This window comes from Populus alba, chromosome 18 (genome assembly GCF_005239225.2).
Source record: "Populus alba chromosome 18, ASM523922v2, whole genome shotgun sequence".
NCBI classification, from domain to species: Eukaryota; Viridiplantae; Streptophyta; class Magnoliopsida; order Malpighiales; family Salicaceae; genus Populus; species Populus alba.
In genome coordinates this window covers 2,131,078-2,158,096 of record NC_133301.1, presented here as the reverse complement: position 1 = coordinate 2,158,096, position 27,019 = coordinate 2,131,078, and the positions used below count along the sequence as shown (strand labels likewise).

General features: G+C 36.2%; 4 protein-coding genes across 6 annotated transcripts; 2 read left to right on the top strand and 2 right to left on the bottom strand.

Annotated features, from left to right (window-relative positions):
• Positions 1-4,061: 4,061 nt before the first annotated feature.
• On the top strand, positions 4,062-12,761 carry LOC118051250 (uncharacterized). 3 transcript variants are annotated; one of them, XM_035061876.2, is made up of 10 exons: positions 4,062-5,679; positions 6,255-6,728; positions 6,822-7,123; positions 7,764-8,489; positions 8,575-8,853; positions 8,983-9,144; positions 9,233-10,171; positions 10,257-10,472; positions 11,306-11,566; positions 12,129-12,761. In XM_035061876.2, exons 1-10 carry the CDS (start codon positions 4,263-4,265, stop codon positions 12,465-12,467), a joined length of 5,115 nt encoding a protein of 1,704 aa, XP_034917767.1. In that variant the 5' UTR covers positions 4,062-4,262; the 3' UTR covers positions 12,468-12,761. The 3 variants fall into 3 exon arrangements, with proteins under 3 accessions (XP_034917767.1, XP_034917766.1, XP_034917765.1); XM_035061875.2 differs by having other exon boundaries at positions 8,563-8,853; XM_035061874.2 differs by having other exon boundaries at positions 6,255-7,123.
• A 1,365-nt stretch (positions 12,762-14,126) lies between these two features.
• Positions 14,127-17,072, top strand: LOC118051252 (ACT domain-containing protein ACR2). The gene is made up of 7 exons (XM_035061878.2): positions 14,127-14,364; positions 15,033-15,104; positions 15,217-15,383; positions 15,474-15,541; positions 15,636-16,319; positions 16,412-16,516; positions 16,621-17,072. Exons 2-7 carry the CDS (start codon positions 15,034-15,036, stop codon positions 16,984-16,986), a joined length of 1,461 nt encoding a protein of 486 aa, XP_034917769.1. The 5' UTR covers positions 14,127-14,364; position 15,033; the 3' UTR covers positions 16,987-17,072.
• Positions 17,073-17,447: 375 nt separating this feature from the next.
• Positions 17,448-21,509, bottom strand: LOC118051251 (probable glycosyltransferase At5g25310). Its single transcript, XM_035061877.2, has 4 exons — positions 21,072-21,509; positions 20,800-20,993; positions 18,375-18,726; positions 17,448-18,263 (listed from the first exon to the last, which is right to left on the bottom strand). The coding sequence occupies exons 1-4, from the start codon at positions 21,333-21,335 to the stop codon at positions 17,598-17,600; spliced, it is 1,476 nt and encodes a 491-aa protein (XP_034917768.1). The 5' UTR covers positions 21,336-21,509; the 3' UTR covers positions 17,448-17,597.
• Positions 21,510-24,015: 2,506 nt separating this feature from the next.
• LOC118051253 (probable glycosyltransferase At5g11130) lies at positions 24,016-27,019 on the bottom strand. Its single transcript, XM_035061879.2, has 4 exons — positions 26,713-27,019; positions 26,449-26,618; positions 25,201-25,555; positions 24,016-24,841 (listed from the first exon to the last, which is right to left on the bottom strand). Exons 1-4 carry the CDS (start codon positions 26,914-26,916, stop codon positions 24,176-24,178), a joined length of 1,395 nt encoding a protein of 464 aa, XP_034917770.1. The 5' UTR covers positions 26,917-27,019; the 3' UTR covers positions 24,016-24,175.

The window sequence follows — 27,019 nt, the reverse complement described above, 5'->3', positions numbered from 1 at the left end:
AAAGTTGAAAAGAAGAAGTAATTTGGGAAAAAAAAAAGGAAAAAAAACGAAAACAAAAAGAATAAAGAGAAAAGTTGGAAAAAACTGCAAAAAAAAAAAAAAAGGAATGTACTGTGGATTACTGTTGTAATCCACAGTACATTGTGTGTGGGGAAAAAAACACAAAAGAAACTGGAAAAAAACCATGTGAGGAAAAACTGTATCAATCTATAGTGTTTTGTGAGGAAAAATTTGTATTTACTTGTAATTGCAATTCTTAACCAGCTTAATATTTAAAAAATAAAATTGACAAAGACAATTTTAGAAAAAAAATATCAAAAATAGAAAAAAAATAATGTGGAAAAAAATACTATAGCAATCCACTGTAATTTTCGAGAAAAGTTACAGTGCTTTCCTCACATATTGTAATTGTAATTTTTAACCCGTTTAATATTAAAAAATAAAATAAAAAAAGATAATTTCGGAGAAAATTATAAAAAAACCATGCAGAGAAACATTGTAGCAAGCAACAATGTTTTAAAGAAAAAAATTACAAAATTAAATTTTCAATCAGCTCAATATTAAAAAAAATCAAAAATATAATTAAAAAAATAAAATAGAAAAACTATGTGGGAAAACACCGCAGCAATCCACAGTATTTTAAAGAAAAAAATTACAAAACAAAATTTTTAATCAGGTTAATATTTAAAAAGTAAAATCAACAAAAATAATTTTTTTTAAAAATAAAAAATAAATGCAAAAAGAAAAAGAAAAAATAGTAAAGTTGAAAAGAAGAAGTAATTTTAGGGAAAAAAAGGAAAAAAAAAGAATAAAGAGAAAAGTTGGAAAAAACTGCAAAAAAAAAAAAAAGAAGGAATGTACTGTGGATTACTGTTGTAATCCACAGTACATTGTGTGTGGGGGAACAATGATTCCCCACACCATTTAGATATTGTTAATTATATATATATATATATATATATATATATATATATATATAAACTCATTGAAATATTACCCTATAAACGGAAAAGAGAACGGTGAATATTGCAGATAGACTATTCGCCAGGATTATTTTTCTATTCACTCAACTATTTTCCTCTTTTTTGTGTTTCATCCCTGATTTTTTTAATCATGTCATCTAAGAGGTACCGATTAAACTGAAAAAGTAAAAAAATAATAATAAAGAAAACCAAACTATAAAAAATAACCTCCTAGAATATTTTAAAAAAATATTTAGTTTGGTTCGGTTTTATAAGCCTAAAACCAAAAAACCAAACTGAAAAAAATAAAAAAAATCAAACCAAAAAAACCAAAACTAAGCCCATTAGAAAGCAAAAAAACCCTAAAAAAAACAATATAATTTTTTATTTTTAATAAAAAATAATCGAATTGAACAACTGAAACAAAATTGAACCAAAACTAGTTGGTTGAATTTTGGTTTTCAATATAAAATAACTGAACCAAAACTGATCGGTTTTAAACCGATTTCGGTCTTATATTTTGTATTTTATAAAATTTTAGTTTAATTATTTTAATAACTAAAAACTGAACCAAATAAAAAACAATCACCAAACTTTGTATCTTTGCAATTTCATTAAATGTCTAGCTATGTCAAATAAAAAATAATCACCAAACTTCCTAACTGTGTCAAATAAAAAATAATCACCAAACTTCGTATCTTTGCAATTTCATAAGATGTCTAACTGTGTCAAAAATAGTTGATGGAGCTTTGTAAATTTTTTTGTTTGTTTGATTTTTAATTTTAGAGAGAATAAATGGTGTTTTTAGTTTATGGTTGTGTTTATTAAAGTTCCTTTAATATTTAAAAGTTGCTTTCAAGTAAAAACAAATTGAAAAAATGTTTTTTTCCCCAAAACTAGGACAGTATTTTTTTAATGATCATAAAATCTCCAGCAAACAATAGATCATCTGCCACGAAGGATGATTGTCTTCTGCCATGACAAATGAGTTCCATCAATTAACTTCTCAATGCACTCAAGGCGTGGAATGGCAAAGGCCGAACGTTGATAAGCCTTTGTGAATTGTCAATTGCAGTGTTTTGAAACCAGCCCGGCCCGGTAGGTCGATTCGAAACCGGGCCAGGTTGAAGAAAAAAAAAAGAAGGAAAAATCCGGTGTGACCCGGCTAACCTGTTGGGTTGACTCGACAACCTATCAAGATCCGGCCGCAAACCCGTTGATTTTTTTTTTCTTATCAAAACGATATCATTTTGATTTTTTTAAAAACAAAATTGACCCAGCCGCCCTGATCAAAACCGGGTGATCCGGTCAAGACTCGGAACCCGGGCCGGATCTTAAAACTATGGTCAATTGGGTTTCCATTCTCATCTCCAACGAGATGTTTGTGCGGCGTCATTTTGAATTTTTTTTTTAAACAAAATTGACCCAGCCGACCTAATCAAAATCGGGTGATTTGGTCAAGACTCGGAACCCGGACCGGGTCTTAAAACTATGGTCAATTGGGTTTCCATTCTCATCTCCAACGAGATGTTTGTGCGGCTGTAGGCCGTAATAAGAAAATTAGTAATTATCAATGTTTTTAGCGGTTATTTTTTATTTTTATAAAATTATTTTTTAAAATTAACACATTAAAAAAATATAAAACACAAAAAAATAATTTAAAATAAAAAAATAATTTTTTTTTAAATATTTTTAAAATGCAAAAATAAATCTAAATTAAATATTTAGGAACATGGCTAGATTGCTTGCTATCAAATGTTTTGTATATTTATAAATTGTTTTGATGAGGTAATAGTAAAAATAAATTTTAAAAAATTCAAAATATTATTTAAATAAAAAACATTTTAAAATATAATTAAAACAATCCTAGCTGAAGTTAGCCCTAGACCCTTAGCCAATAAAAAACCAGTAAGTAAATGCAGAAGAATTAGAAAAAACTGATTTGTCATAATTTCCAGGAATCCGTTAACGTAAACACAAGGCGTACACGTGGGCCAGTTTGAACAGCCAACAACATAGAATATCTGGATCCTTCCACTCAATGGGCCCCGTTGATTTCCCTCGAAAGCAAATCTTCGATTATAAAAACCTAAACCTTTCTAATCTCAACAAATCCACACCCATGATCCTTCAATCAAGCTCACTTTAATTTATAATTAGAACCGGAAAACTAATAATATAAAATTATCCCGCGCATTTTAAATGAATAATAAATGGTGGGATCTTTTATGTGTAATTTTGATGAAAATACTTTGCTCACCTCAAATAATATTTATTTATATGTTATTTTAAAACAATCATAAAATTATTTAACATAATCAAGATGCTAATTTATTAATTTAAAATTTAATTTGGACTAAATTAACTCACTCAAAAACTTATTAATTTTGATCTAAACTTAGATTAGGTTTTATCTTGAATAAACTTGAATATTAACATGATTAAACTCGAGTTAGACTCTTTAGATCAATTCTAAGAATTATTTTAAGTTTTATTTTATTAAAATGATATTATTTTATTTTATTTTTAAATTAAAACAATATTATTTCAAAGTTTCTCAATAAAATATCAATCTTGTGCTAGACTAGGTTAAATGGATTAAATATGGAGTTTTGATTTGATAAATATGTTTAATACAAGAGTAGTTAATTATTATTATTTTTTTTAAAAATAAAAAATTAATTGTAGTAATTCTTCAAAAACAAATTAAAGTGATGTTGAAAAATTATGATAATAGGTTTTGCTTTTATTTTATTTTTTATAAGAAAATCCAAAACATACAAGCTCTTTTTAGCTGTTTTTTTTTTTTTTTGGATGCATTCAAAATCAAGGCAAAACAAAAAAGGAAAATGGCAATTGATACCCATCTCTTGCGAAAAAAATACTTTGATAAAATTAGCTCTTTTTACGGGCTACGTGTCCTTACTCCCACGTACGTGCATCATAACCAGGCCCCATGATGTGGACCCACCTCCAAGTTTTCCTCAATCTCACACAGCGAAACTTGTACCCACGCCACATCGAATCCTGACCCAAGAAAACCCAAAAAAAAAAAAAAAAACCAAAAGAGAAAACAAGAAAAAGAAAAGAGGGCAGGGCAGGTTAACTACAAGTCCACAAGGAGCTCATTGTCCAGAACAGCCTCCTCTCTTTAGCCTCACGCCCACACACCCCTGGGCCTCTCTTTCTCCTTCTCCTTCTCTCTAAATTTTTTGATCAAAACTCTAGAGAGAGAAAAGTAAAAATAAAATAAATACTAAATAACACCAAACACCAAACACCAAAAACCCCTAACAAACAATGAAACACCACACCACCACCATCGCCACTTCAATGGAAGCAGCAGCCACATCCTCATCCTGCTCCTCATCCGCCCCTACACCTTCCCCCTCCGACCAATCCTCTCTCGCCACATCATCATCCACGACCACAGCAACGCCAACATCAACCACCACAACAATTGACGATATCACCGTGGGGACCACGCGAGACGGGACGAACGGAGCGGCGGCAGAAGCCGTTACAATCGATCGGCGAGGGGAGTATTCGGCAATCTGCAAATGGACGGTACAGAATTTTCCACGTGTCAAAGCTAGGGCATTATGGAGTAAATATTTTGAGGTAGGCGGTTACGATTGCCGTTTATTAATTTACCCTAAAGGTGACTCTCAAGCTTTGCCTGGCTACATCTCAATCTACCTTCAAATCATGGACCCGCGCGGTACATCATCTTCAAAATGGGATTGTTTTGCCAGCTACCGTTTATCAATTTTTAATCCACTTGATGATTCCAAAACTATACACCGTGATTCATGGCATCGGTTTTCCAGCAAGAAAAAATCACACGGTTGGTGTGATTTTACCCCGGCTTCTACCGTTTTCGATTCCAAATTAGGTTATTTGTTTAATAATGATTGCGTTTTAATCACCGCCGATATTTTGATTTTAAATGAGTCAGTTAGTTTTATCCGCGACAATAGTAGTAGCACTAGTAATAATGAGGTGCAATCGGGGGTTTCTTTATCGATTTCGTCGAATTCGGTTGTTGTGGGACCAGTATCGGATGTGTTGAGTGGGAAATTTACGTGGAAAGTGCATAATTTTAGCTTGTTCAAGGAAATGATTAAGACACAGAAGATAATGAGTCAGGTGTTTCCTGCTGGGGAATGTAATTTAAGGATTAGTGTGTATCAGAGTTCAGTGAATGGTACGGATTATTTGTCTATGTGTTTGGAGAGTAAGGATACGGAGAAGACAAGTGTTTCGGATAGGAGTTGTTGGTGTTTGTTTAGAATGTCTGTTTTGAATCAAAAGGCTGGGGGGAGCAATCATGTGCATAGGGATTCATATGGACGGTTTGCGGCAGATAATAAAAGCGGGGACAATACAAGTTTGGGGTGGAATGATTATATGAAAATGGCTGATTTTGTTGGGGCTGAATCAGGGTTTTTGGTTGATGATACTGCCGTTTTTAGCACTTCATTTCATGTGATTAAGGAGTTCAGTAGCTTTTCAAAGAATGGGGGTTTAAATGGAGGGAGGATTGGGGGTGGAGCAAGGAAGTCTGATGGGCATATGGGGAAATTCACTTGGAGGATTGAGAATTTTACAAGGTTGAAGGATCTTTTGAAGAAGAGGAAGATTACTGGTCTTTGCATCAAGAGCAGGAGGTTCCAGATTGGGAACCGGGATTGCCGACTCATTGTTTATCCTCGAGGTATGTAAGATTGTCATTAGTAGTATTTGGCTATGAACTTACCGTTGCTCATTTATTTGTATGCTAACAGACTTGGAGTATGCCTTGAATCTATTATGAAAATCCTGCTCTAATTGATGATTTTAAGACAAGTGCAGCACGTCTCGATATGGATAGTTGAGCAGTAGTTCTTCCTACTTATGTGGACACAGAGAGCTTGCTTGCTATCTTTTTATAATGGTCTGTTATGCTGGATTTATTTGAAGTAGCTTCGTATTTTTTTTTTATATCAGTGATAAACTCGTTTAACTGGATTAAGGTTTTGCAAAACGCCATGCATCATTGCTTACCGCTTATAATTTAACTAGTTAAGTTTTGGTCCTTGGACTGTTCTAGGAAAGAGAAGGTTTTCATTGATTGCATGCATCATGTATTTAAGCTAATTGTACAATTGCTAGATATGTAAACCAAATTGACAGTTAACGCCTTCTCTTTGCTCACATGCAAAATGGTTTCAAGTTAATTTGTAAGCCAAACTGGAAGTTTTTTTAGGAAACTGAAGTGATTTGAAATTCCTGTATGCTTGGTGGTATCAGGGCAGTCGCAGCCACCATGCCACCTTTCAGTGTTTCTTGAAGTTACGGATTCACGGAATACTTCTAGCGACTGGAGTTGTTTTGTGAGTCATCGATTGTCAGTTGTGAACCAGAGGATGGAGGAAAAATCTGTCACAAAGGAATCTCAGAATCGCTATTCCAAAGCAGCCAAAGATTGGGGTTGGCGTGAATTTGTGACACTTACAAGCCTGTTTGATCAAGATTCTGGGTTTCTTGTTCAAGATACTGTTGTATTCTCTGCAGAGGTTCTCATACTGAAAGAAACATCCATAATGCAAGATTTTACTGATCAGGATACCGAGTCAACTAATGGTGCTTCCCAGATTGATGGGGTTGGCAAAAGAAGTTCATTTACATGGAAAGTGGAGAACTTCTTGTCCTTCAAAGAAATAATGGAAACTCGAAAAATATTTAGCAAGTTCTTCCAAGCTGGTGGTTGTGAGCTTCGGATTGGTGAGTTATCTTTGGTCATCTCTTTACTGAAGTTCTGGTTGCAGCTGCTCTCTTTCTTTATTCAACTGATGGTATGTATTTTTCCCCATGCAGGTGTGTATGAGTCCTTTGACACCATATGCATATACTTAGAGAGTGATCAGTCAGTTGGTAGTGATCCAGATAAAAACTTTTGGGTCAGATACAGAATGGCTGTAGTGAATCAAAAAAATCCTGCCAAGACTGTGTGGAAGGAGTCATCTATTTGTACAAAGACATGGAATAATTCTGTCCTGCAATTCATGAAGGTGTCAGATATGTTGGAAACAGATGCAGGGTTCCTTGTACGAGACACCGTTGTTTTTGTCTGTGAAATATTAGATTGCTGCCCATGGTTCGAGTTTTCAGATTTAGAGGTTAGAATTATGGTCTTTGATCATTTTCTGCTATTTTTATGTACTGAGATTCTTGTATGGTGACATGCATGTTGGTTCATGTGTCTGCATCATGTTTCTGTGTGATTTTTAACCCTCAACATCATGGGCTAATGGAGAGGACTTTTGTGTCCGAGTTTTTATAATCTTCTATTTACACCAGCCAGGCATTTTAGATGTCCTATATTTTACACTCTTTTTAAGTTATTTATCTCAGAATTATAAGAACATTATTTGTTTTGGTTCATTGAGAGGCCCACTAGGCCTTGAACTACATAATGGGGGTAGTTGCACTCCACTCCCTAAACCCCACTTGCTTATCCCAAGTATTGGTAATTTTGCATGCACCTTTTTTCTGGTGCAACACATCAGGAAAATGCATGTAAGAATAGCGCACGAAAACAATCATGAATTAGTCCACCAGTTCAATGGTTCTGATTTTTTTGTGTACCTTTCTTGCATGCACTTTTGTGCTATAAAAATTTACTCCTATGCATCTTATTTTCAATAACAAGTACATTTGTACAAATTTGTTGGAGATCAGAAGCAGCATTTTTTATTTTGTTATCATGTCTTCTTCGTATGATGGCTGAATGCTTATGTTTGTTCTGCCTTCTGTTAGGTTTTGGCATCTGAGGATGATCAGGATGCTTTAACAACTGATCCTGATGAACTCATTGATTCTGATGATAGTGAAGGAATAAGTGGAGATGAAGAAGATATATTTAGAAACCTTCTTTCCAGAGCTGGGTTTCACCTCACATATGGAGACAATCCTTCGCAGCCACAGGTTACTTTAAGAGAAAAGCTTTTAATGGATGCTGGTGCCATTGCTGGTTTTCTGACTGGGCTACGTGTTTATCTTGATGACCCTGCTAAAGTAAAGAGGCTGCTTCTTCCAACAAAACTTTCCAGTAGCAATGATGCAAAGAAGGCCACAAAGGCTGATGAATCTTCCCCCAGCTTGATGAACTTGCTGATGGGAGTTAAAGTTTTGCAGCAGGCAATTATAGATTTACTTTTGGACATAATGGTTGAATGTTGCCAACCTTCTGAAGGAAGTTCAAATGATGAGTCATCTGATGCACACTCAAAGCCTTCTCTTCATGTCAATGGTGCGGCCAGCCCATTGGAATCTGACAGGGAAAGTGGAGCAACAGAATCCGCTCGGTTTCCTGTACATGAAAGATTGGATTCTGGTATAGATGATTCTGCTAGAGCATCTGCTGTTCAGAGCTCTGACATAAATGGGACTGGTATGCCTGGACAAGCTCTTCCAGGACAGCCTATTTATCCACCTGTAACAACAGCAGGGGATGCTTCAGGAAATGCTTCACTTCGCTCTAAGGTATGGATTTCCACTGCATAACTGTTTACTTTTCCTGTGTAATATTTTGTTTTATATTAATTACTTGGAGAAGTCGGACTTTCAGACCAAGTGGCCTGAACAATCTGAGGAGCTCTTGGGACTGATTGTCAACTCACTGAGGGCCCTAGATGGAGCTGTTCCACAAGGCTGCCCAGAGCCAAGACGAAGACCGCAGTCTGCGCAAAAGATAGCTCTTGTGTTGGATAAAGCTCCTAAACATCTGCAGCCTGACCTGGTTTCTTTGGTACCCAAATTGGTTGAGCATGCAGAGCATCCTCTGGTTGCTTATGCACTTCTTGAAAGACTTCAAAAGCCTGATGCAGAACCTGCATTGCGGATACCTGTAAGATAACTGTTGAATAGATACACTTTTATAAAAGACTCCCTCTCTATTTTGACCAACTGCACATACTGTTCTTCTTTAAGTCTATTGCCAGATATTTCATTGTGTGATTTTGATGGTCATTCGTAGGTTTTTGGTGCTCTTAGTCAACTGGAGTGTGGCAGTGATGTGTGGGAGCGTGTTCTATTTCAGTCTTTTGATCTTTTGGCTGACTCAAATGATGAACCTCTTGCTGCTACCATTGATTTTATATTCAAAGCCGCATCCCAATGCCAACATCTTCCTGAAGCAGTACACATTTCTTTCTCAGAATATCTTCCTCTGTTGTTTAACAAGATCTCTTTAATGCTTATTTAAATTGCTCTGTTTTCTTTTGTAGGTCAGATCTGTTCGTAGTAGGCTAAAAATTTTGGGGGCTGATGTGTCCCCTTTTGTCCTGGATTTTTTGAGCAAAACTGTGAATAGTTGGGGAGATGTTGCTGAAACCATACTAAGAGATATTGATTGCGATGATGACCTTGGTGACAGCTGCTCAACATTGCCTTGCGGTCTTTTCTTGTTTGGAGAAAATGCATCTGCTGCTGAAAGGTTGCAGGTGGTGGATGAGCAGACATTCCATTCTAGCAGTCATTTTTCTGACATTTATATTCTGATTGAGATGTTATCCATACCTTGCCTTGCTGTTGAAGCTTCTCAAACATTTGAGAGGGCTGTAGGTCGAGGAGCAATTATGGCTCAATCTGTAGCAATTGTCTTGGAAAGGCGTCTCGCTCAAAGATTGAATTTTAATGCCAGATTTGTTGCTGAAAATTTTCAGCATGAAGATGCTATAATAGAGGGGGAAGCCAGTGAACAGCTGCGAGTTCAACGGGATGATTTCTCTGTTGTTCTTGGTCTTGCTGAGACACTGGCCCTTTCTAGAGACCTTTGTGTGAAGGGATTTGTTAAGATGCTGTACACGATACTATTTAAATGGTATGCAAATGAGCCCTGTCGAGGGAGAATGCTAAAGAGACTTGTCGATCATGCCACCAGTACTACAGAGAATAGTCGTGATGTAGATCTAGATTTGGATATATTGGCTATTTTAGCTTGCGAGGAGCAAGAGATAGTTAAACCTGTTCTGAGCATGATGCGGGAGGTTGCTGAACTTGCAAATGTTGACCGGGCTGCTCTGTGGCACCAGCTATGTGCTAGTGAAGATGAAATTATCCGTATGCGTGATGATAGGAAAGCAGAAATTTCCAATATGGCTCGGGAGAAGGCAAATCTATCTCAAAAATTGAGTGACTCTGAGGCCACTAACAACAGGCTAAAGGTACCAGATATAATCCAGTTAGTTAACATTTATGAATTTTTCATGTGGGAATTTATTAATGTTGATAACACTGTTGAAATGACAGTCTGAAATGAGGGCTGAGATGGATCGCTTTGCTCGGGAAAAGAAGGAACTTTTTGAACAGATACATGAAGTTGAGAGTCAGCTTGAATGGGTACGTTCAGAGAGAGATGATGAAATTATCAAGCTCACAGTTGAGAAGAAAGTTCTTCAAGACCGTCTTCATGATGCCGAGACACAACTCTCCCAATTGAAGTCTCGAAAACGGGATGAATTGAAGGTAGGATGATTGGATATGTTTTCCTCTATGAATGCTCTCGTTTTTTTACTACATCAATCCATTACTTCTTGTTTGTTATCTAAAGGTGAAATACTAACTTAGCCAACACCTCATCTAGTTGTTTCTGGCTCACTGTTTGGGATTTCTGGGGAGAAGGGGAAGGGAGGGGGATTAAGGAAAGGGATTCGAAAGAGAATACTCTTTCCTTGTTTTGATTCATCAGTATGGAAATGCAAGTTAAATAATTTTTCTTTGTTTGGTTAGAGAATGGGAGAGAAAGGTAACTATTTTCAAATTACTTTTATGTCTGCAGGGTATATTTTGCTAAATTAGTTAAAAGGTTATGATTGGAAGTTTGGGTCTGAAAGTTTTAAAGTCATTACCTCGCTCCCACTACTCCCAGATTAGGGAGAGACTTTTTAAAAGTGGCAGTTAATAATATCCTGCCCCACCATTCACCTCTTTCCGCAATGTACTGCAATTCCCTTAGAATCTTGGAACATCTTTTTTTGTAAATTTCAATTCCTGCAGTCAAAAAATGGAACTCCTCTGCCGTGCCAAGTCTTATCATATTGCTTTGTTATGGAGGAATGTTTTGGAAATAATAGAGTTGGTTGATATTTGTAAGCAACATTGTGGATGTATATGGTTGAGATATTCCTGTAGAATTTGCTTCTGTCCTTGAGATAGGTGGATGGATTATGTTATTTTTTAAGAAGATTCTTTTGGTTGAGGTTGCAGCGTAAAATTCATGGAAACAATTTTAGTTGTTTACATACATTCTTGTCCCTTAAATGCTGACTGCTGTTGTGCTGCAAATATATGAAATGCAGAGAGTAGTAAAAGAGAAAAATGCTCTCACTGAAAGGCTGAAGAGTGCTGAAGCTGCACGAAAAAGATTTGATGAAGAACTGAAACGATATGCAACAGAGAATGTGACCAGGGAAGAAATCCGTCAGTCATTGGAGGATGAGGTTCGGAGGTTGACACAAACAGTTGGGCAAACGGAAGGAGAGAAGAGGGAGAAGGAAGAGCAGGTTGCTAGGTGTGAAGCATATATTGATGGGATGGAATCAAAGTTGCAGGCCTGTCAGGTTTGTGCTTTTACATAGTCGGTGCCTCTTCTGAGTATTTTATCATCACAGTCATGTCTAATCATGTGTTCATATCAAAAGCCTTGGGTCATGATACTTGATCAAGCTTGCAGTTCCATTTTTTGTCTTTTGAGTATCAAAACCATCACCTTAATTTTTTTTTCAACAGGCTTGTCTTAATTTGCTATTTGAACTCTTGCATGCAATGTCCGTGCTTTAGGCGATGGACTCGTTTTTCCTTTAACAATTTGGGTAAACTTCATTAAAAATGGGATTTCTTTTTTGGTGGATGGTCTTTACATGTGCATGATTTGTCGACTGCAATAGAAGAGCCGCAACATAACCTAATGAAGGGTCGGCCTATGTTTTCTTTTATTTGTTCTTTCAATAAAGTCTAGTATGTCTGCTTCAGGCAGCAACATCTTGGAATGATATAAGCTCTGTATTGATTAATCATTTGCAAGCATACATGAAATCTTAATGGTAGACTTGTTATTTTTCCACATTGTGTGAATTAGAAGCAGCAGTCAGATTAATTCTCAACCCTCCTTTCATTTTTCAGCAATATATCCACACCCTTGACGCTTCTCTTCAAGAAGAAATGACCCGACACGCCCCTCTTTATGGAGCCGGATTGGAAGCTCTATCGATGCAAGAGTTAGAGACAATATCACGTATTCACGAGGAAGGCCTCAGGCAGATTCATGTCCTCCAACAGCGCAAGGGGAGTCCAGCCAGTCCTCATGTGAGCCCCCACACCTTACCCCACAATCATGGGATGTATCCTGCTGCTCCACCTCCAATGGCGGTGGGATTGCCTCCACTGATTTCAAATGGTGTTGGGATCCACAGCAACGGGCACATAAATGGAGCAGTTGGTCCATGGTTTAACCATACATAAATTTTGCAATCACAGACTCGATATTGTCAAATGTTGGCATTTGTTCTCCATACAGAGCCCGGTGACATCCCTATATGAAGGGATGTCCTCTTCGAGTTATTTCCTGGCATTTTAACTGGTACAACTGTTGGAACACTGAAAAAGAAAAGAAAACAAAAGGTGAATAAAACACTACATCTCATGCGGCGGCGGGGAGCGAGTCCAATACGACTGGCAGTTGCAAATGCCATACTTATTTCGCTTCTTTTTCCATAAAAAAGTTAATTGCAAAGCTCTTGAAAAGTTTTGTTGGTTGTGCTCAGTGCTCACCTCTCATTAGAGCGTTCTCCCATCCCTTTCGTGTTTAAAAATATACTATAACGAGACGGTCCAATCGCCCGACAAAGCAGTCTGATTTTGGGTAGTCTTCGTTCCATGATCTGGACTGCTATTAGGTCTTTATCCTAGAAAACATGATATTAATCTTCAAACAAAAACCAAATCTCTCCGCCTCAGCCGGCACGTTCAAGTAGAGAAGACCAGACAACGATATTTCCTTCGATTAGAAGAAATGACTTGGCCAGGTCATCATAAGATTACCACCATCATAGGAATGATCAAACAACGTTATCTTTGACTCTGCCAACGTGCCGTGATGAGATAGCCTAGAAAATTAACACGCTTCGACAATCAAGACACCTGTTTCTCTAACATGTGCAAATCTTGTGACATCAGAGCAGATTGAAAAATCAGGCAGCGGACATTTCTTTCTCTATTTTTGGACATGAGTTAAGCAGATTCGGCATCTGAAAAGAGAAAATCCAATGCCTCAAATTGGTCACCGAAGCATATAATTAGAGCTACGTCATTTTCACTCATGCCAAGAATTTTGTTCTTGGTGCGAAGGCCCCATTTTTTGGGGTGGCTCAATTTCCATGAACTTGCTTTCCTTGAAGTTCACTCGGATTTACAAGCAAGATTCCTCTTAAATTTAAGCTCCAAAACCTAAGAAATCAATATGGAACCAAAACAATTTGTATCTGTGAGTATAACGAGCTCGATATTTAGGATGATAAATTGCTAAACAATTTGTATCTGTGAGTATAACGAGCTCGATATTTAGGATGATAAATTGCTACATGGTTAGCGTAAATCAAATTAATAACAATATAATGGATCTAGTCCACATAATAATCTTTCCAAGAACCTAATCTTCCATGCTTTATCTCTAAACCCTAGTCAAACCTCTTGATTCACAGGCTGCTCTAACGTATCCCTGTGCAGTTACTATAACAATGATAACTCCATAGCTTATGGAGTATCTTGAAAGCAAGTTTTACCAGTGCAGTGCCTAGCCATAGCCAGCCAGCCAGCTATCTCACGTATCTGAATGACGTGTTTGCCATTTTGCCAGCGAGAAGATCGAAGAGGAGGAGCAATTTTCCTTGCTATTTACTTGTAATATTATAATGGGATTAATTACTATCCACTCGATAAAGGATGGCGCCAAAGACACAGGGAAGCATGTGGATATGATTGTGAGACATGGAGGCGAAGAAAAGAGGACAAAATCAATACAAACGTGGCCGATAAATATTATTTGACTTTTGTACATTTACCCTTTTCTATGATTTTTCTTCTAATAAATTTCTTCCACAAGTGTTTTAACATTCTATTTAAGCTAATCAAGATTCATTCACGGACCTCAAAATAGTAACTAACAACATTCTTCTTCCCTCTCTTTTCTCCCATAAATATTGAAGAAGGGATCCCACTTTTTCTCGATATAAATCTTCTTAATACCATCCTTAATTTCTTCTTCAAGAGGGAGATTGACATCTTCTTGATCTTATCTCTCTCTTCTGGGCATATCTGCCTCGCAAGCTCGGCCACTGTACCACCACAATATAATATCAATGTAAGCTACTGTACTTAACTTCCTATTCGATCTCGTAGCTTCTCCTTCTGCAACTACATTTTAAGGAATAGTACGATATTTTTTTTTCTTACAAATAAGAAATACTTGAACCCGAGACTTTCAAGAGAAGAAATCACACGAATATCATTGACAAAGCTTGATTATATGTTCGTGCGCGAACCTAGCTTTTTGATATATTTACCATAATTAACTTGCATTGCGAATTTAATTGAAGTAATTCGCTATATATAGCCCATAGTAATTGCCAGAAAATAAAGATTTGCCAAGAAGAAAGGGGGGCTTCAGGCTAAATTAACAACAGCCTGTGTATGCTCTAATAGAGTATTGATCTCCACCAGCTATGTAAATGGTTGCAATGGATTCAAGCATTTTAAGATATCAAATATTGGAAAACGGAAGGTGAAGAGAATCTTACCTTCATATTTTTGGACTATCCTTTTTTGTCTTTTCTTTTTTTCCTGGCATTGATGAGTTGTTAAGCAGCTGAAATGATCTGTTACTGTTACTGTGCCTAAATTAGCAATCATTCGCTAGTTTTATGATGCATTGCTAAACAAACAAGTTTTTTCAAAGGCTAGTAAACTCTCTCAAACTATGATGATTTGGGAGTCTTAGTTCTTACGTTTTCGATCTATCTTGATATGCAGAATGAAGAATGTTTGCTGGCCTTACTTTGATCCTGATTTTGATAGTCTGCCTGAGAGGATATTTGGGCCCACGTAAGTGATTTATCTTTCAATATAGAAACCTTGAATTCATAATCAAACCTATGATAATCACCATAGCTGCAGACTCCTGAAGCCAACATTATTGTTCATCGTGGCATTGCAGTTGTAGAGTTTGTATTGATAATGAAAGCATGGAAGATTGCACAGTTGTGAAGGTTGACAGCGTAAATAAGCAGGGCCTCCTCCTGGAGGTTGTACAAGTTCTGACAGACTTGAATCTCACCATCTCAAAAGGCTATATTTCTTCCGATGCTGGGTGGTTCATGGATGGTAAGTATTTTATGCATTCTATTCACAACATTTTGTTGGGCCTTATGATCAATCCATGTTGATGAGCGATTGATTTGCGCATTCATGCAGTTTTTCATGTTAAAGATGAGCATGGCAAGAAACTTAGAGATCAAAATGTTATTAACTATATCCAGCAGGTAATCAAACTTTGATCTTTCATCAAGCTAGTGCGATTAGCGTGATTGTTATTGTAATTAATTTAACACCCAACCTAAAAACTTTAATTTGCAGGCTATAGGGACAACAAGGGAGAGTACCCCAAGCCCTCCTAATGCAAGAGCATATACCAACAATATTGTCGAAGCCGACCATTCAAGCGAGCACACGGCCATTGAAATGTCAGGAACCGACAGGCCTGGCCTCTTCTCCGAGATATCAGCTGCCTTGGCAGACCTTCAATGCAACATTGTAGAAGTCCATGCTTGGAGCCACAATGCCCGATTAGCTTGTGTCGCTTATATTTCCGATCCATCCTCCCACACACCGATTGAAGACCCTCACCGCCTCGCCTCCATCGAGGATCATCTAACCACAGTTCTCCGCGCCAACACAGTGCTAAGCGCTGGTGAACCATCCCAAATCAACAATCGAGAAGTGAAGACCGGGGGATTTCTTGGAGGGGAAGGCACCGTAAGCAATGTAGAGAGGAGGTTGCATCAACTCATGCTTTCGGTAGGAGATTTTGATGGCCCTAGAAGCTCATCCTCAACGGGAACCGGATTGAATAACAACGAAGGAGGGTCAAAGATGGTGGTTTCGATGGAGAACTGTGACCAGAAGGAGTATTCAATTGTTAACATAGAGTGCAAGGATCGGCGAAGGCTCATGTTCGATACCATATGCACACTTACCGATATGCAATATGTGATTTTCCATGCTTCGGTTAGCTCTGATCACGATGGCCGTGCATTTCAAGTAAGTTGGAATAAAACATTCAAATAATATATAATTATGCCGCAATCTGTTTTCTCAATGAACTAATCAACCACAAATATTTGTTGCTACAGGAATACTTCATTAGACACAACGATGGATATGCACTTAACACAGAGAGTGAGAAAGAGCAAGTAATTAAATGCTTAGAGGCCGCCATAGAGCGTCGGGTTAGTGAGGTGAGCCCTCATTTAAAAAAAAAATAAAATAAAATTATTACATGGATCTAGAATCATATGATTTTCAATGGTCAAATTTGTTTATATTTGCTGTTTGGGAGCAGGGAGTTCTGCTGAAGTTACGTGCAGAAAATAGAGTAGGGCTGCTATCGGACATAACTCGAGTTCTCCGAGAAAATGGACTGGCCGTCGTTCGAGCAGATGTAGCAACACAAGGAGAGAAAGCAGTGAATGCTTTCTATGTAAGAGACATCTCAGGGAATGAAGTAGATATGGGATTCATCAAGTCAATGAAGAAAGAAATGGGTCTAACTGATCTTGAAGTGATCAAGAATGATACCACAACGACGTCGTCGTCGACGAGGACGATCCCAAATATCAGCCCCCATGAAAGGCATCGTTTCTCTTTTGGAGACTTGCTCAAATCTCAAATTGAACGATTCTCTCACAACTTTGTTGCAATAAATTAAGTGACCACGATGTAAATATTAACGTTTTAGTTCATTAATGAAATTCATCATTTTATAGTTTAAATAAAAATATTAAACTACCTGATATTATTAGATTCAATCAAGTTAATAACTCGAATATCATATATTTTTTTGCTTTTTTATAAATAGTATCTGTTTAAGCATCTCTTTTGTGTGCTTTAATTTATTTTGCTGGCTTACGGCGTAGCTCGGGTCACTGTAGATCTAGCAGGCTCTAAAGAGTATAATGGGCTGGACTGAAGCCCTTAAATGAAATACTCGGAAAAATAAGGGCCCAGCTCACCATTCAAATTAAGTAGCACAATCAGTCCACTTCAAGTATCTATTATGAACACCATCACGCATCGATCCTAGATGACACTAACATTCCTGTACAAATTAATGGTAGGATAGCCATGTTTAAAATATATAGGGCAGCACTAACATCATTTGGTCATGAAAAAACAAATATTAAGATTTCACTTCATTTTCTATTACAATACAGTTGTCAATGGGGAACTCAACCGTACTGTTTTACACTTGCCCTTTTTTTACTATTTTATGTATAGGATTAATTAGCACGTGTACGTATATTGGATATTAAAAAATACCTAAACAAGTCTTAAGTTTAATCTCCTAAGCCAAATGGAGTGTAAAATCATGTGGAACACATCAAATCTCTTAGCAGGCTGGTTCAACACAAAATGCTTCCTAACAGCTCTTAAACCCTCCTTAAGCCTCCTATATCTCTCTTCTGGAACAGAAGCCAACACCTCCTTCAATCTTGGTATCTCTGATACATTCACCTGTATTGCAAACGCCTCCCATCTCAAGACATCACTGAATGGGAGCACGTAATGGTCCGATAAAATAACAGGCACACATTCTGCATAAATGGCCTCAACAACTCTTGGACTCGCCACTTCATGACCACTTGGACACAGACAAAACTTGGACCGGAGCATAAATGAATAGTAGTCCAGGTCTTCAGGGAGGTACTCGTAGACCTGAAGATCAGGGTCGCGGCCTTTCCAGTGGTCTAGGAGGATGGGGCGGATTGGGCCATGAAGCCCACCGGAAAAGAATGCAAGGTAGGGGCGTGGGCTGGTGGCTGGTGGAGGCGAGATGAGTTGGGGGGGTACGTTGCCACCATAGAGGTGGATTTCAGGAAGGCTCACGTCCTTTCGCGGGCTGAAACCCTCTGAGCTATTGGCATTGCACAGGACACGTATTGATGTATTGTAAAGGAAAGGATTGCCGTGGGAAGCATGGGGACCCTGTCAAGTCATGAGAACTCAATTACTTCACGTCAGAGACATTTAATTTGTATATATTGGTCATTAATTAATTTGGAGATGCAACGCAACGTTTTATGTGAAATTACTCACCCAATCATGACAGGAAAGCATGAAGTGATCGGCTCCTTGAGTTCTATTCCAGAAGGGGTATTTGCTCGATACCACTCTCACATAATCAGCCACAAATTGTTTCATTGCAGTGTGATCGTAGGTGAGAGGCTTGTAGAGATACTTGACCATCCATGCGACACTGAAAGGCATAAAGTAAACATGAGCTCGTCGAGGATCCCTTGTTTTAAACCTCTTGGCTCCATGCTCCATCTCGTGTATGAACCTCCCCTCTATTGTGTATATGTCTTTGCATGGCCCGTCGTGGACAATTGGTAGCTCTCCTTCTGAGTACACGTGGACCTTGAATCTCTTCTCCATCTCCATGTAACTTCTGCAATGTTTGAAATGATTAATGTTTGAGAGGTGTACATATTCACATGTATACAAATCATATGCCATTTAGTTATCTGTTATGATAGTACACTTAGGATAATGACCTTGATGTTGACAATATAATGCAATTAAAAGAACCCAGAATCGCACATATTTGGCTAGCCAATGAGAACCTGGATCAATATCAATTAATTGTATGTATGTATTAAATTATGCAAATCACCATCAAGTAGCAACCCTGACACATGACCTCAACACGCCTGTAAATCTCAGCTAAGAGTTTGAATGATCACAGACGAATTACAACAGCACTGATTTTAGATATTACTGGTTGAGGCTACAGGTCAAATAAAGAAAAGATTACGCTAAAACTGAGAATAACAAAAGCAAATCCCTATCAGCTGGTGTTGACAAAAGACGAAGGTGTAGAAGGTTCATTTTATGTAGAGTGACCTTAATTAATAAAACTTGTCTCGATCCTAAACTGGGTTTTTGCAAAAAAAATCTCAACCCACAATTGTTTGTGAGTTTGACACTGCAAACCATGATTTTATTCTCTTTAAAAACATTAATATTTTTTTTCTATATCTAAGAAAAGAGAGCAGCAATGTGATCATTGGCTAGAATACTTCTATTTGGTGGTCTCAAGTCCACTCAACCATTATATGCAGAGGGACCATGATGAGTACAACTTGAGGATGTCATGTATGTTCAGCTTGCTAGCTACTGCTTGCCGTATACCTAGTAGTCTGTTCTTTTCAGCTAAGAGCAAGAAAGGACCACTTGGCAATTTTCCCCTTTCATAACCAGGCCACTAACCATAAAAAGCAGCAGCATCCATCTCGACACTGTCGATTACAATAGAGAAACAAAAGCCGCTTTTTTGCCAGTGCAACAGTAGTTATTATGATCCACATTATATCATACGATTGAGAACAATTATGTATGCCAAAGAGAAATGAGTGAATTTTGAGTGCGCTTTTGACACATGTGCACACACACCATGCTTCAATTATAAGAATTTTCTCCATTTTTCCACAATCGCACAAAGAACAGAGTTTTCGTACAAGCCAAGCAGTTTATAAAGTCTCAAAGCTTTAATTTATTATATATTTTTATTATTATTCAGGTTTTTTTTTCAGGTTTTGTAAATTAATTAAGATTTTTTGGATTTCATTTCCAGCATACATTAATTATATTCAATAGCTTGCATATTTTAGTTTCATGTATAGTTATAAGACCAAGCTCCAAGACTTAACAAAAAAACAAGAATTTGGTTGTCAGTCATTATATAGACTTTCATTTCATTGAATTATATTAAATTAATTATTTTTATTAAAGTAATAACATTTTATCAAGTCAAAAATATTTAACTAGATTAATATCTTATTTAATTTAACTAAAACCCCAACCTAAATTAGTTTTCAAATGTCAAGTTTGGCATATCAACTAGTTAATCCAGCATATATTTAACAACTATAGTTTGAAAATTCATTCTACTATATAGAAACGTGCGATTTACATGTTTAGCACATCATGATATATAGTTTTTAATTTATGAATTAATTACTGATTTGAATAACATGCCCTCCTTATCAAAAACTAAATAAATTGATATTACAGTTATTAGGATCGAAATAAACCGGTGAAGTAGCAAGGATTTTGGTTCATCGGTTGAACCATTAGCTCACCTATAGCTTCTTTTTTTTTTTTTTTTTTATTACAATCATATACACATGTTAGGAACTTATTAAATTTTGAATAATATTGAACATAAGATAAAATTATGCTATTATTTTATTGTAAAATAGATTCATAAAAATTAAACTCTTTCAAGCTCCATTGCTTGAACAGAGAGAGCAAAAATGGTTATTGTCCAGTTAACTTATTCAAGTTATGCTAGACGGTCTGGTTTCATCCGGTTAAATTTGATGTGATTTAAATAGGTAGGTGTTTAAAGTCTAATAATGATTAATATTTTATTTTTATCATTTTTCAAAAAAAAAAAATTCTGTTTCTTCTGGCTGTGTTGAATAATTGGAAGCTACTAACAGTAATTAAACCGACTTACTGATAAAATGCTCTTGCATTAAGATAAATAGTACCGGCGGCGTCGTTTTCATCACCGTCAGCGACGATCCTCGAAATATTTCCAGTTAACGAAGCTGCCTTTCTAATCGTAGCTCGAGCTCTTGCAAGTCCGTGCTCCATCTCTTCTTCTTCTTTGCTCAACTCCACATTTTTCTTCTTCTTCTTCACATTTTTCTAATCATCACGCACATTTAATCAATCAAGCACAGTTAAGAGAACAGAGAGGGAGGGAGAGAGCGTTGAGGTACTTACGGTTACAGTGAGTACAGTGGTGCTGTTAGATGGAGCAGCAGAATTGTGAACGGCGAGGATTGGATCATCGTGATGATGATCAGAGGTGGTACTGATTGATATTGCGTTTGTTTGTAACTCAACGATTGGAACTGAGAAAACTGTTGTGTATTCAAATTTAGGAGAAGAATTAACAGAGAAGAAATTGTTATTTATGTAACCAAACAGGAGCAAAACGGAAAGGAATAGCAGTAAAGAAATCAATGCAGATGAATTGGTTTCCATTTTCAATCAGCATGAGAGTTGATTCCTCTATTTCTCTCTTCACCTCCGCATATCTGATAGACAGCAGTATACAGAAAAACAGAGAGAGAAAACGTGAGGGAGAAAAACGGTTTGTGGAAAGGGAGAGAGAGAGAGAGAGAAGAAATCAAAATGCGGGGTGCACACAGAGAGAGTTTGTTTGGGATTTGGTGTCTTACAGAGTGAGAGTGAATGATAGCGTGAGCAACGATATATATACATATGGACATGGTAATATTCTATATTAGGATAGTTTTAAATTTTTTTTTTTTTAATGAAAAAAATAAAAAAAACTTATTTTTAATAATAACATATTAAACAATTTAAATATATATAATTTTTTTTTTCTACAGGTAAGTAGTTATTACAAGACATTACATAAAGGCAGAAAAAAAGAAGAGTCAAAAGAGCCAGAGAGAAATGAGTGATTTTTCAGTGCTCAGTGGACACACACTTGTGTATACACACCTGCAACATGCTTCAGTTACAAGAATTCTTTCGCATTGTAAATACACACAGAAGTTCGTACCGTAGAAGCAAAGCATATATGAATTGATCAAAAGGCTTAAAAAGCTCCAATCTTATAGTAATAATATTGTTATTAATCTTGAAAAGAATTCCTCATTGAAGTTTCAGTTTTCAAATAATTAATCAAATCATGGAATCTAATGATTTTTCTTAATTTATCTACAAAATTAATCATATCTATAATATAATATTAAATTAATACGATTGGTATCAAGGAGAGAAACACAATATTAATGTATGATTATGATTAATTAAAGCTGGTAATTATTGCCTTAATTGTTTGCCAAGAAAGGATTGGAAATGAAATTTTTGTATATTCAAATTTAGGAGAAAATAGAGACTCTTAATTATTAAAAAAAAGGTGTAAACATAAATAAAACTAATATTATTGATGAAATCATAGTTTTTAAAAATAAAACTAATTTAGCGGGTCAATCTAAAAAAATATTAATTTGATCTAGACTATATTTTAAATTAAATAAAAAACAAATATTAATTCGATGAAACTCGGCTGATCTGAATAAATTTTTAATTACTTGATTGATCCAATCAAACCCGGTTAAGATCTAAACAAATCAATTTTATTTCAGTATTAATTTTGATCCTTAAAGTTCTAATTATATTTAATAAAAAAAATTGATTTTGATTTTTCAAAATCAAGCACATCCTTAAAAATTAACCAAAATAAATTATAAAATTTAATTTTAAATAAACTACATGCAGCATGATCATGTTAAAAAAATCTTAAAAATAAATAAATAAAGAAAACTTTGAGCTAATCCATGTTACATTCCTTTAAGGACTGTTGTGAAAAAACTTTATTTTTTTCAATTTAATTTTTAATATATAGAGAGGTTTTGGACCTGGGCTTTAATCTGGCCTTGTGCTCTTTTTTTTTTGGGTTCCTTTTGCACTAATTTAACCTGCTCTGCGGTGGCTTTCTAAATGGTTGGGCTTTGGCTCTTATAAAGAAATTCATTTCATGATGAAAAAGATTTATGTAAAAATTATTTATCATGAATTGGGTGGAGGTGAGTTTTTTTCCTTGTGGGAGTATATGCGTCTCGAGCTTGAGTCTTGTATCAATCACTTGCTAATATAAAAAATCGGGAGATGTATTTATTATATCTTCTTTAATTAATCCAAAATATACATGTAGTTATTTAATTATACCAAATTAATTAGAGTTAAACCCTTTGGCTAGATTCTTGTTTTATATTTCTCCAAAATCTCATCGGAAAAAGATGCTTCGATGAGGAAAAGTTAGTCGGTAAAAGAAGCCTCCCTAATAAAATCTCGTTGGGAAAGAGTCTACGGCGACAAAATGTCATCAGGAAAAGTATAATTCAAGGCTGGCACCGGAGATGAACTTGCTCTTTCACAACGAATTCTCGTCGATAAAGTAATTATCTTTACCGAACAAAAAGTCAAGAAAATCTTCGACGATGGCCACCTTTGTCGGGAAAAGACAAACTTTGCTTGATAAATTATCATCGGGAAAAGGCTTTACCGGACAAAATTAAGGTGAGACTTTTTCGGACGAAAACTTTCGAAATTCATATAGGGTATAATTCATAACTCATATTGAAGATTAGCTTATACAAAACTAGATTAATGGTAATATGTGATAGAGAATACTATAAATTATATCTTTGAATATTACTTAATAACTTCAGTTTTTGGATTGAGATGATTATTTGAATATGATATCAGAACTTATAACTAAACGGTCATGAATTCGAAATGCATCACTTATTTATTTGATTAAAAAAATCAAGCACATAGTAATATGAGCCTGTACAAGTTTCAAGCCTAAAAAGTTTTTTTTTTTAGGGAGTGTGTTAGAGAATAATATAAATCATATCCTGAAATTTTATCTAATAACTTAAGTTTTTGGGTTAAAATTAATGATTTTCTAGAATATAAGGCTATGCAATTTTATCCCATGTTAGGCACTGAAAAGAAAAAAGTTATCGTGCATTTCCTCCCACATAATTTGCTTTTGATGGGTAATTACACAATATTGTGAATCAAAGAGAATAAAAATTAATCATAGGAAAATCTACAGAACAGTAAACCATGGCCCCAAAGAATTACTGAAATAATTAGAGAATTAATAAATAAGGGCATTAATTATGCGTATATAGTAATTAATTTGGCTAGGTATACAAGAGTACGAGCCATGGACATTGTACTTTCTACATTATACAATAGCATTATATATATATATATATATATATATATATATATATATTTGTGTGTATATGAAGCTATGATCTAAATCATGAAATTTCTTATCTTGGAAGCCTGATATTAAGCCTCCGGAGCCACACAGAATGCATCACCATATGGACCACATCGAAGGGCTTAGCTGGTCGATGGAGCTTGAAATGTTTCTGCACTTGAACAACCCTCTTTTGCTTCTCCAAATACTCCTCCACGGGAATGCTTTGTAAAATTGTCTTGATTTCTGGGATCCCTGAAACCGGGATATGAACGGAAAACTTGCTCCAGTCAAGAACATCACTAAAAGGTAGAACATAATAGTCTGAAATGATCACTGGAACACAGCCTGAATAGATTGCCTCGACTACCCTAGGGCTTGCAACTTCCCATCCACTAGGGCACAGGCAATACCTGCTCTTACTCATTTGCTCGGTGTAATTTAGGGTTTCAGGGAGGTATTGGTAAACTTGAATGTCATTGTCCTTTTCTCTCCAATGTTTGAATAATATCTTTCTTACACTCCCATGGCTACCCCCGGCAAAGAAGGCAAGGATCGAACGATTGTTATCACAAGGCTGGAGGATGTGTTCTGGTTCTAACTTTCCACGCGGGAGCTTAAATTCAGGCAAGGAGACATCCCTCGCCGGTCTGAACCCTTCGGAGGAATTGGCATTGCATAGAACTCTAATGAAGTTCTTGTACAGATCAGGGTTTGCAGCCGAAACATCTGGTGCCTGATAGATCAAATGAAAGAGATAAGTTAAGAAGTTGAAGTTGTCAGCATAATTCTTCTTCTCCCCCCTCTTTTTTAAAGTAGATAGATCCTTGCAGCGAGTGAGGGGTTACCATTAACAGTTTGTGCATAGCTATTAGGGCATGGATTAAATTGAAACACTAAGCTCAATATCTCCCAAACAGTAATTTTTTAGCATAATTAAAATATATAATTTTCGTATATTTCTTCCTAACAAAATCCATATTAAAGCTCTTAAACTTCACTAACCCAGATACCAAGTTATTCTAAATGCTGGGTTTTAACTAATTATCGCAAAACTCTAAAAAATTAAGAGTACTTAAGAAAGAACAGGGATACCCAATCGTGACAGGAAATCATAAAATGGTCAGCTCCACTGCTTCTATTCCAGTACGGATACTTGCTGGAAATGAGGCCAATGTAGTCCTCAGCAATGTCCTGGATTTGCTTACGAGAGAAGGTGACATAAGGTCTGTAGATGAAATGAAGGATACTGGCGATGCTAACAGGGACGAAGAATGCAAGCGCCTCGTCAGGATTTTTAGCTGAAAATGGGCTCTCGCCACTGCCCAGTTCGTCAATGATTTGCCCCTCGATGGAGTAAATATCATTCATCGGGCCTCTGTGAAAAAGTGGTTGCTCTCCTTCCCTGTATGTCCATACTCTAAATCTCTTCTCCATCTCAATGTGGCTCCTAATAAATAAAAGAATAAACTTTATCGATAGAAGAAATGAAATATTAAAAACAAAAACTCATCACATGATTGATTGAGATTAAATCGTGATATTTATATATTATTCTTGTACTAAAATAATCATGCCCATTTTTGTATGTTTTTGATTAATTTTTTAATCACAATTAAGAGAATTCTAACTATGTAATTACATAATAATACCCCAAGAAGCTTTATATTACTTTACCCAATTAATTAATGTCAACTAAATCTGCTTCAATTATCTCCTTATTAATTTCTGCTTTTCTTAAATCCTAAAATGGGGGACCGTCTCAAAGATCAATACACAAGGCTACAAAAGATTATGATATATTATATAGGGGGAGTGAGAGCTGCTCTAAGTTCATAAATATTACTTATGGAGCAGAAGTTTTCAAACTCCTCGCGAAATACCAAAAAGTTAAGTATGGTTGCTGCACAAAAGTACACATTGCAGTCTGTGAAGATCAGTGCTTTCCTGGAATGTGCAAACACAATGACCTAGGATTACACAGACAAACCACAACATTAATATTCACCATGCCATGCTAGCTGTTACACTCCATCCAGGCCTTAATATGGTAATCTTACTGAATCAAAGCCGTATAATTTTGAAAGTGGAGATTATTTACGATGATCTCCTAATTAATTCTTATGATCTCAGTTCAACATGACCTGTTAATCCTGATTTCCATGGAGTTTAGGCAAGTAAATAATGCCAACCAAATCCATTATTATCACTAACCAAAATTACATGTGCTAATACGCAACTTAAAGGACTTGGCGTTACTAGCTAGTATATATATAATTTCAACCTTTCGAACAAAAAATGAGTCTAAATTGTAAATCATGGCGATATATAGATGAACTTAACTGATGAAAGGCGTAAGGGTTTATGTAGATGGATCCTCTAGGGACAAAGCTCTCTTTCTTATAAGATGTGTAATTACGCATTCGAGTCGCCTTTCTTATTGCTGCTCTTGCTCTTGCCAGCCCTTCTTCCATTGTTTCAATCCTGCTCTTCTTGTGCAGCTCCTTTTGCACCTGTTTGATCAAACTTTCTGTCAGCAAACAATCGAAACAGAAGTCCCATTTTACTCTATAACCTTCATAAGTGTTAAAGGGCTGGCTTAATTACGCTGTTGCTACAATTAGTTGTGTTGTAGAAGTGATCATCTTTAACTGCACTGGGAATAGGGGAAATCATTTCTGAAGTATTTGAGAGATTATTCGGTAGAGAAGCAGAAGTTTTGGTGGAGAAACTGTTGAATGAGTAAAAAAGGAGCACGAGAAGGATTAAAGGGCATAGTATGCAAGGGGTGGAATAAACGAGATCAGCCATGGCAGAGGGAGGTACGTAGTAGGGTTAGTGCATCTCATTAGGGTTTTGCAAAAACTATGGAGGAGAGAAAAAAAGCGAAGATGGAGGGCATTTTTTCGAGATC